We start from the raw sequence: 9,270 nt of genomic DNA, 5'->3' as shown, positions 1-9,270 counted from the left end.
AGCTATAATACGTTTTGCATCAAAGGCAATTCTAAAATTTTTCAGACTGCAAATGAAACTATCTAAATTGATATATGCATATTTGATGCTCAGTTATTCTTGTCTAATTATCTAGTTTAGTTCAGAATTTCTTTTTTGTAAAAATAAATTGTAGGCGGCTGGAGCAATAGCACAGCGGGTAGGGCATTTGCCTTGCACGCGGCCGACCTGGGTTCGATTCCCAGCATCCCATATGGTCCCCTAAGCACCGCCAGGGGTAATTCCTGAGTACAGAGCCAGGCGTAACCCCTGTGCATTGCCGGGTGTGACCCAAAAAAGAAAAAAAATAAATAGTAGGTCCCTGAGAGAGAGTACCGCGGGTAGGGCGCTTGCTTTGCATGCAGCCAACCTGGGTTCAATCCCCGGCAGCCCCATTCCTGCGCACAGAGCCAGGAGTAACCCCTGAGCATCGCTGGGTGTGGCCTGAAAACCAAAAGAGAAAAAAGAAATCATAGCTCTGCTCCTGGTGGGAACTCTTGGCTAGCAGGTGAGGTGTAGGGCCCCTCCACGCCCCCAGCCCCCAGCATGGTACCACACCCCAGTGTCCCTGCGGGAGATCTCGAATGTGACTGGAGGGGGTAGGAGCAAGGGGGGTTGGGGGACCCTGCTGGGTCATTTGGCACAGGAAGGCAACAAGCTCCAGGCTGTTGGGGGTTCACGCCTTGTTGGGGTTCTTCCAGCTCTTCTTAGAAGGACCTTCTCTACATCCTGGGAAAAGCAGGAGGCCGGAAGAATGGAGATTGACAGTTGGACAGACGGTCCTCAGGTAAGATAAACTTATTCCAGAAGCAGGGCCTCCTGTTGTCATGGACATATGCCAAGGCCTGTGACACTCCACCCCCAGCTTTCTCTGAGGAAGAAACGAGGGCAAGGCGGGCGGGTGACGGGCCTCCCCAAGGAACTGCCTCGCCGTGTGGGCATCAGGTCGTCAGCAAAAGTTACTGGACGCTAACGAAACATGAATTCCCAGTACTGGCTCCTGTGGCAATACTCTGCTGTTTGTCTTTTATTTGTTTGGGGCTCCCCGCCCCGACAATGCTCAGGGGTTACTCCTGGCCGTGCCCCCACAGGGGCACCCTGTGGGGTGCCGGGAATTAAACCCAGGTTGGCCGTGTGCAGGCTCCCCACTCTCCTATCTCTCCAGCTGCTCTGCTGGGTTTTATGATGATGATTTTGCTGAAGGATCGTGCATCAAAGGCACACATGTCAATTTTTCATCCATTAAGCTTCACCTGCTTAGCATTGTGCTCTAGCCTGAAAACTAGGGGAGAGTTATTCGATCATTGTGATGGGGCTGGAGCAATAGAACGGTGAGGAGGGTGTTACCCTTGCACACGTCTCATCTAGTTCAAGCCCCAGCTTGCCATATGGTTCCCTGAGCCTAGTAGGAGTGATCCCTGAGTACAGAGCTAGGGATAACCCTTGAGCATCGCTGCGTATGACCTCCCTCAAAAAAAAAAAATTTTTTTTTTAATTATTTCATGTGATTTGAAGAGGGGAGAATGGGCTGAGAGAAGGGCTCTGAACCGCTCCTGGCTGGTGCTCAGGGATCGCTCTTGGCAGGGCTCTGGGGCCATATGAGGTACCATCTGGACGATCTCACGTGATTCTTGAATCATTAGAGCCATGGCTGGGGCGATTCAACATGATTGAGTGTAGATGCATGTTAGCCAGAGGCCCAGGGCCAGGACAGCAACAGGACTGGTGCCTGCTTTGCACACAGTCGACCTGGGTTCGACCCCCAGCACCCGATCGGCTCTCCTGAGCCCCATCAGGAGTCAGCCCTGAGATGTCAGGCATGGCCCCGAGCCTGCAAAAATTTAGGAGGAGGAAGAGGGGCGATGCCCCAAGGCCATGCATGGCAGGGCACGGGGGAGTGGGGGCTGGTTCCTACCCCCGCCCCATGTATGCTGGCCCAGGATGCAGTGACCTTTCCCGATGTGGCTGTGAGCTTCACCCCGGAGGAGTGGACATGCCTGGACGCCTCTCAGAGGAAGCTCTACAGGGATGTGATGCTGGAGACGTGCCAGCACCTGCGGGCCATTGGTGAGCGCCGCCCTCGGGCCGGGAGCAGTACAGGCACCCCACTCTGCCCTCCAGAGTATCCCTGTAGCCCTGGGGACCACTCCAGCACCCGGACAGCTCTGTCCTCTGGATTCGCCGCAGTGCCCCATGCTGGCTTTGCACCGTCTGCTGTGCTGGCACCAACCACCTGGCGGCAACCAAAGGTGTTTGCAGGCAGGGCACTGGCCTGACCTGTGCCCAACCTGGGTTCAATCCCCAGCATCCCGTAGGGTTCCCCAAGCGCATCCAGGAGTCAGCCCTGAGCAGAGCTCCACTGGATGTGGTCCCCCCACCCTGCAAAAAAGGGCAAAAAAGGGCAGTGAAGACTTGGTTCCTGGGAAGGTGGGCCAGGGTTTCAGTGATGCTGAGTCTCCTGATCACGCCTTCCCCATGCGCAGGGAACCCGGGATTGAAGTCCAGTGCCATGTCTTGGCTGGAAGAAGAGGAGGAGGAACTGAGGGCAGTGGAGGAAGGTGAGTAGCCTCAGGCCATCCCTCCGGAAGGGGATGACCAGGTTGTGTGGGTGAATGGCGGAGGTCTGGGGCCTGGGACCCCACCCGCTGTGGCCCCATCACCAACATTCAGAAATGTCAGGAACTCGAATCTGGTCATGCTCTCAGAAGACCCAGGACATTTGGTCTTTTGTACATACCATTGGCTCCAAATTTCCCGTGACGGGACTGGAGCTGTAGCATAGGGCATTTGCCTCACATGTGCCCATCCCAGCTTTCATCTCCGGCTCCCCATAGGGTCCCCCAGGCCCCGCCAGGAGTGGTTCCTGAGGGCAGAGCCAGGAATCGGCCCTGAGGGTCGCAGGGTGTGGCCCCAAAACAAAAATATTACTGTGATAGTCACAAAATTATCCGTTACATTTGAAATTTATAGTTTTTGAACATTGTATTACTCAGTCATTGGTTCACAGTAGTATGTAAATTTTGCATGAGAAAATGCAAGCGATTTTGATCTCATTCAGCTATGTTTTAGGGGGGAGTTTTGTTTTGCTTTTTGGGTCATACCCAGCGATGCACTGGGGTTACTCCTGGCTCTGCACTCAAGAAATCATTCCTGGCGGTGCTCGGGGGACCATATGGGATGCTGGGAATCAAACCCAGGTTGGCCACGTGCAAGGCAAAAACCCTACCCGCTGTGCTATCACTCCAGCCCCTCTTTTTGGGTTTTTGGTGGAGAATTACCCACGTGCTGCTCAGAGCTTACTCCTGGCTCTGTGCTCAGGGATCACTGCTGGTGGGGCTAAGGGGATCTTCTGGAGTGCCGGGGATCGAACCTAGATCAGCTGCATGCAGGCGCCTTACTTGCTGTACTATGGCTCCGATCCTTATGCTGTGCAGATTCTTACACTTCACATTCTCTTCTCTTAAGAGTGGGACCAGCAGCTTTCAAACTCAGACACCGAGCTTCAGCCGTCTGATGCTGAGAATGAAACACCCGTTAGAATAAAAACGGTAAGACCAGGAAGTTTGATTTCTGTTTTGTGGGGGTTTTATTTGTCTCAGGGGGTCACACCCGGCAAAGCTCAGGGTTTTCTTTTGACTCTGCACTCAGGAATCACTCCGAGCAGTGCACAGGGGACTGGACCCTGTGGGGTGCCGGGGATTGAACCTGGGTCAGCTGCATGCCAGGCCAGCACCCGCCCCCCCACTCTGCTATGGCTCTGGCTCCCGATTGGGAAGTCTGGACATCACTGTTCCTTTTCTTATTTATTTATTTGTTTGTTTGTTTGTTCGTTTATTGCTTTTTGGGTCACACCCGGCGATGCTCAGGGGTTACTCCTGGCTTTGCACTGCACTCAGGAATTACCCCTGGCAGTGCTCAGGGGACCATATGGGATGCTGGGAATCAAACCCGGGCAGGTCGGCCACGTGCAAGGCAAATGCCCTACCTGCTGTGCTATCTTTCCAGCCCCATCACTGTTCCTTTTCTTCCATGTTGGAAAAATGCTGAGAGTTTTCCACAGACGAAACATTCACCTTTGCCACAAGGGGTGACCATGTCAGAGAACCAGCACTCACCCCCTAGAGGATGCGGCCTCTGCGGAGGCCCAGTCTGGGGATCCCTCACATCCAGCTGGACAGATGCCTGCACAGCTCCCACGGGGACTGATCCCTTGAGATAGCAAGACGTTGGGTGACCCAGAGTTCCATGGCCATGGTAGATAGACTCTCCAGATCAGAGACAAACACCTGATCAGGCAGGAAGTCCCTCATTCATCCAGGAAGTCCCGAGGCGGGAGCTCCATGTGTGTCCTGTGAACAGTGGAAGGCCGAGTCTGAGGGCCAGAGCCATAGGACAACAGGCAGGGTGCTTGCCTTGCACGCAGCCCACCCAGCTTCGATCCCCAGCGTTGCATCGGGTCCCCTGAACCCCACTAGGAGTCAGCCCAGAGCACAGTCGGGTGTGGTCCCAAAACCAAGACAGAGGGTGGGGCTGGATCTATAGTACAGTGCGTAGGGCATTTGCCTTGCACGCAGCCGACCCAGGTTCTATTCCCAGCATCCCATAGGGTCCCCCGAGCATCGCCAGTGCAGAGCCAGGAGTAACCCCTGTGCATTGCCGGTTGTGACCCAAAAAGAAAAAAAAAAAAGCCAAGACAGAGAAAAGAAATCTTAGTCCAAGTTCCAGCCAGTTGGGGGAGGAGGGGAGCGTGAGCAGGGCCTGGCCGGTGTCCGGGTGACGGTGTCTGTGTTCTCTCCAGGAGCGGATCGAGGAGTGGGAGATGTACGAGTACGCGCAGTACGGGAAAGACTTCGGCGGCCCCGGGGAGACGCCGCCGGGCGGAGAGGCCGCCTCGGAGGATGAGGGCGGGAAAGGCCTCCTGGGCCCCAGGCGGAGACCGTCCCCCGGGAAGGCCTTGCTGGAGTCAGCGGGACTAGCCGGCGCCACAGACGTAGCCATGGACGGGAAGCACGATGTGTTCGGCGGGTCCCCCTGTTTCCACCTCCACCCGGTGCATGCCGGGATGGGACCGTATCCGTGCCATGCCGAGTGCGGGCTCGACCTGCCGTGGCCCACGCACCTGGTGGACGCCCACGGCGCGGTGGCCTTCGGCCCATCGCCGCACACCGCGGGGCCGCCCCGGAGCCCCGCCGAGGAGAAGGTGTTCAAGTGCGACAAGTGCTGGCGGGCCTTCGGCTCGCTGCCCAAGCTCACCCGCCACTTCGTGACGCACACGGGCGAGAAGCCCTTCCAGTGCAACATCTGCTTCAAGACCTTCACCAGCTCGTCCTACACCCTCATCCACAAGCGCGTGCACACGGGCGAGAAGCCCTACGTGTGCCGGGAGTGCGGCAAGGCCTTCACGCGCTCCTCGGTGCTGGCCAAGCACGTGAAGATCCACAGCGGCGAGAAGCCCTACGTGTGCCAGGCTTGCGGCAAGGCCTTCTCCAAGGCGTCGGGCCTGGGCGAGCACATGAAGATCCACAACTCCGAGAAGCCCTACGAGTGCAAGGAGTGCGGCAAGGCCTTCCTCAAGTCGTCGGGGCTGAGCGAGCACGTGAAGATCCACACGGGCGTGAAGCCCTACAAGTGCGACAAGTGCGGCCGCGCCTTCTCGTCCTCGTCCAACCTCACCAAGCACTTCCGCACGCACACGGGCGAGAAGCCCTTCCAGTGCAACCTCTGCGGCAAGACCTTCACCACGTCCTCCTACGTGGTCATCCACAAGCGCTCGCACACGGGCGAGAAGCCCTACGTGTGCAAGAAGTGCGGCAAGGCCTTCACGGCGTCCACGCGCCTCACCAAGCACCTGCACTCGCACAACGAGCGGCGCTACCCCTGCGAGCTGTGCGGCAAGGCCTTCGCCAAGGCCTCCAGCGTCCTCCTGCACAAGCGCACGCACACGGGCGACAAGGCCTTCGAGTGTGCCGAGTGCGGCCGCGCCTTCCTCAACTCGTCCGGCCTCACGGCCCACATGAAGATCCACGGCAGCGAGACGCCCTACCGCTGCAAGGAGTGCGGCGAGGCCTTCGCCCAGTTCGCCCTCCTGGCCAAGCACGAGGACACGCACTGGCGACAAGCCATCGGCCTGTAGAAGGGCCTGGGAGGCGTCCTCTGGCCTGGCCCTGCGGCCCGGCGGGTCCATTCGGTTCCCGTGCCGCCTGGCCCCGCCCCGCCCCGCCCCACCTCCACTGACTTGTGTGGCCCCAGAAGCAGGCAGAACATTGACATTGGAGGGGAAGGTTCCAAGCGGGGCCAAGGTGGAATGGGGGTTTCTTCCTCATCACTTGCTGAAGAGTCGAGAAGCCCCTGGAGAGAAGGTGCTAGAAGATTCTAGAACTCATGGCCGCCACCACCCGTGACAGGTTTAGAAGATTCTAGAAGTCGCCCAGAGAAGGTTCTGGAACTGCATTTCTTCTTTGCTTTGCCATTCCCAGGTGTTCCCACACCGCAGGGAGCCTCCTTTCCTGCCGGGGTGGGAGTTGGGGGCATTTCAGCTCCCCCCTGGCCTTTGCGGGATGGATGGATGGATGTTGTCCTCAAGGACAACACAGGCCGCCCTGGCTCCTATGTGCTAAGAAGAGGAAGCTGGGGCTCCCTGCCAGACGCATCTCCTGCCATGCGGAAGTTCCCAGGAGCCAGATCTTAGCCCCCTGCCCCGGTCCCCATGGGGGGCAGAAGCCTGACAGCCACATGTGAATGTGCCCCCACCCAGCCCTGCCCAAACGCAGTGAACACAAGTACTGAGTACCCGGGGTACTGGGCACTTGGGTACTAGGTGCCCAGGGTACTGGGGGCTGAGAACTGGGTACCCAGGTACCAGCCCACAACCCAAGCTGGATCCACCCGAATGGAGCAGCTGTGGGGAACTCGGGAGGCCCCTGGGGGTGGGGGTGCCTGCCGCAGGCCTGCAGGGGTCCAGGGCGTGCGCCTTCCCCCGCAGCTGCAGCTCCTGCCTCTCCCCTCGGCCCCGGCATCTCTGATGGATGGGTTTGGCCAATTCGGGCCTCCAGTGACTTTCTTTGGGGAGGTGCCGACTCCCAGGAGGTGTTCAGGGACCCTGGGCCACACCTGCCGATCCTTGACCAGTGAGACAGGCTGTTGAGGACCCAGCCTAGGCTGTGGTGCCGTGGGGATCACCAGGTTCCCCCCTCCTCACGGCGCCCAGACCACTCCTCTGCCCCCCAGCTCAGAGCAGTGAGCTCTGGACTGTCCCATAGTCACTAGACATCCCAGCTAAGGCATCAAGAAAATCCATGTGTAACCTTGGCAGGTTCCTCCCCAGTGCTGATGCTTTTCCGTAACTATTTATCGGGACGCTTGGGATCGATGGAAACAGGTCAGCGCATCTGGGGGCCATCTGCACCCCTCGTCCCAAGGGCCTTGGGATCCCCGTCTGGGAAGGACGGAGAAGGTAGCAGATGTTTCTTCACCCTGCAGATACACCTCTCAGCCTGCCTGGAACCCCACTTTCTTGACTCGGGTCAGGGGCCCGGGGCCCCAGGTGAGCCTGCTGATGTGCAGGGCCCATACCGGGGTCAGGGTTCAGCATGTGAAGTGGACGCACTCACCTGAGCTTGCCGTCTCGGGGACGGGGGTGACCCCGGGAGGAGCTCAACCCCACAAAACCCACCCCTCCCCGCCAAGATGTCTGAGTCGCAAAAACAAAAGGCTGCGATGAACACGTTGGAGGGGCTGGAGATCAGCAAATGGCCGGGGCAGCTGTCCCCGCCATTATCCCTACGGGCTGCGTCTGCTCCTGGCTTCAGTGCGCCCAGCGATGCCCCAGGGCGGCTTCGCTCCTGGCACCTTGCTCCGGGTCACTCCTGGCACGCTGGGAGTCCGGGCGGTGCCAAGGCTCCAACCCGGGGCCTCAGGCCCACTGAGCCCATGCCCTTTAAACAGCTCCAGTCCCTGGTCTTTTTCTTTTCTTGAAATACAATCTGAAATGTCAGTTCCCAGGCTTCATCGCGGATCTGTTCAATGAGTGTGGTGCTTTGCTTTCTAAAACTGGATTCTTGTTTGTCTCTGTGTGCCTGCACGTGAGGGTGGTAGGCGGCCAATGGGGGCAGTTGCTGGCGTTTCCCAACTGGACTCAGCCATCCAGGGCCCCCACCTCACCTTGCACCCCAGCTGGGCTCCTCCCACACTCCCGGAACACAGAGCCCCTGGGAAAGGGTAGGAGATGGCTTGAGCCACGGTCCACAGGACCTGCACCCACTTAACACAAACAAAGCGTCTCAGCACATGCCACTCACCCCCACCCCTAGAGTGGCAGTGCTCAGGGATCACTCCTGGCCGGGCTCAGGGGCCCTTCTGGGCTGCCTCGGCCCTGCCTAAGCACGCTGACCCCCAGCAGGAACCGTTTATGGTGATTAAGCCACATTTTATTTTTTATTTATCTATTTTTTGCTTTTTAGGTCACACCTGGCAATGCACAGGGGTTACTCCTGGCTCTGCACTTAGGAGTTACTTCTGAAGGAGTTACTCCTGGCGGTGCTCAGGGGACGATATGGGATGTGGGAATCAAACCCGGGTCGGCTGCGTGCAAGGCAAACACCTACTGTGCTATCTCTCCAGCCCCGATTAAGCCACGTTTTAAGTGTGACCCACGAAGGTCCACACCGCCGTTCCCCAGTTATGTCAGGAACATGGAAATAAACCAGAAGTGCCTGGCTGGGGTGGGGGGCGGTGGGTGAGGCAGGGCAGTATCTGGCCTGGGCCCAGGAAGCACGACGGCCCCGTTTGGGCTGGAAAGTCTGAGCGGGTGGCCTGGAGAGGCGCCCCCCCACCACAGATACCTCAGATTCACCTGCAGGAAACAAGCACACCCGTGAGTGGGTCACTGCCCCAGGACATCTGTCAGAGATGACAGCCCAGCCCCCCAGGACCTGCAGGACAGCAGGTACTTGGGGATGCGTGTATGTGGCCCCTCATGAACCCCCAAGCGTCCCACCTGGTGCCACTGTCTCAGGCTCCAGGGAGGCCCAGGTCAGTGCACATGGAAAGGGGGTTGTGCTCAGAACCAGCTGAGCTAACCCTATGCCCCGCTGGCAGGAAGTTGAGGGGGCTCATGAGAACCTGAAGGAGTCTGGACTCAGAACAGGCCCCTCCCTCACACCCCGTTTTTCACACACACACACACACACCGCCATCAGTGTTTCCCAGAGTGTGGTAAGACCACCCCCAGCAGGGGCACTGGAACAAATGGGT

At 58.3% G+C, this 9,270-nt stretch overlaps 1 protein-coding gene and 1 long non-coding RNA gene across 2 annotated transcripts; both read left to right on the top strand.

The window, feature by feature from the left end:
* Nucleotides 1-725: 725 nt before the first annotated feature.
* LOC130028995 (zinc finger protein OZF-like) lies at nucleotides 726-6,201 on the top strand. The gene is made up of 5 exons (XM_056119887.1): nucleotides 726-805; nucleotides 1,959-2,085; nucleotides 2,502-2,576; nucleotides 3,484-3,566; nucleotides 4,817-6,201. Exons 1-5 carry the CDS (start codon nucleotides 773-775, stop codon nucleotides 6,149-6,151), a joined length of 1,653 nt encoding a protein of 550 aa, XP_055975862.1. The 5' UTR covers nucleotides 726-772; the 3' UTR covers nucleotides 6,152-6,201.
* A 550-nt stretch (nucleotides 6,202-6,751) lies between these two features.
* Nucleotides 6,752-8,011, top strand: LOC130029026 (uncharacterized). Its single transcript, XR_008793243.1, has 2 exons — nucleotides 6,752-6,813; nucleotides 6,844-8,011. It is a non-coding gene; the product is annotated as an uncharacterized LOC130029026 (long non-coding RNA).
* Nucleotides 8,012-9,270: the final 1,259 nt, after the last annotated feature.

Source organism: Sorex fumeus, unplaced genomic scaffold (assembly GCF_029834395.1).
Source record: "Sorex fumeus unplaced genomic scaffold, SorFum_2.1 ptg000041l, whole genome shotgun sequence".
Taxonomy (NCBI): domain Eukaryota; kingdom Metazoa; phylum Chordata; class Mammalia; order Eulipotyphla; family Soricidae; genus Sorex; species Sorex fumeus.
The sequence above is the reverse complement of the archived record's forward strand: the minus strand, read 5'-3'. Positions and strand labels throughout refer to the sequence as shown.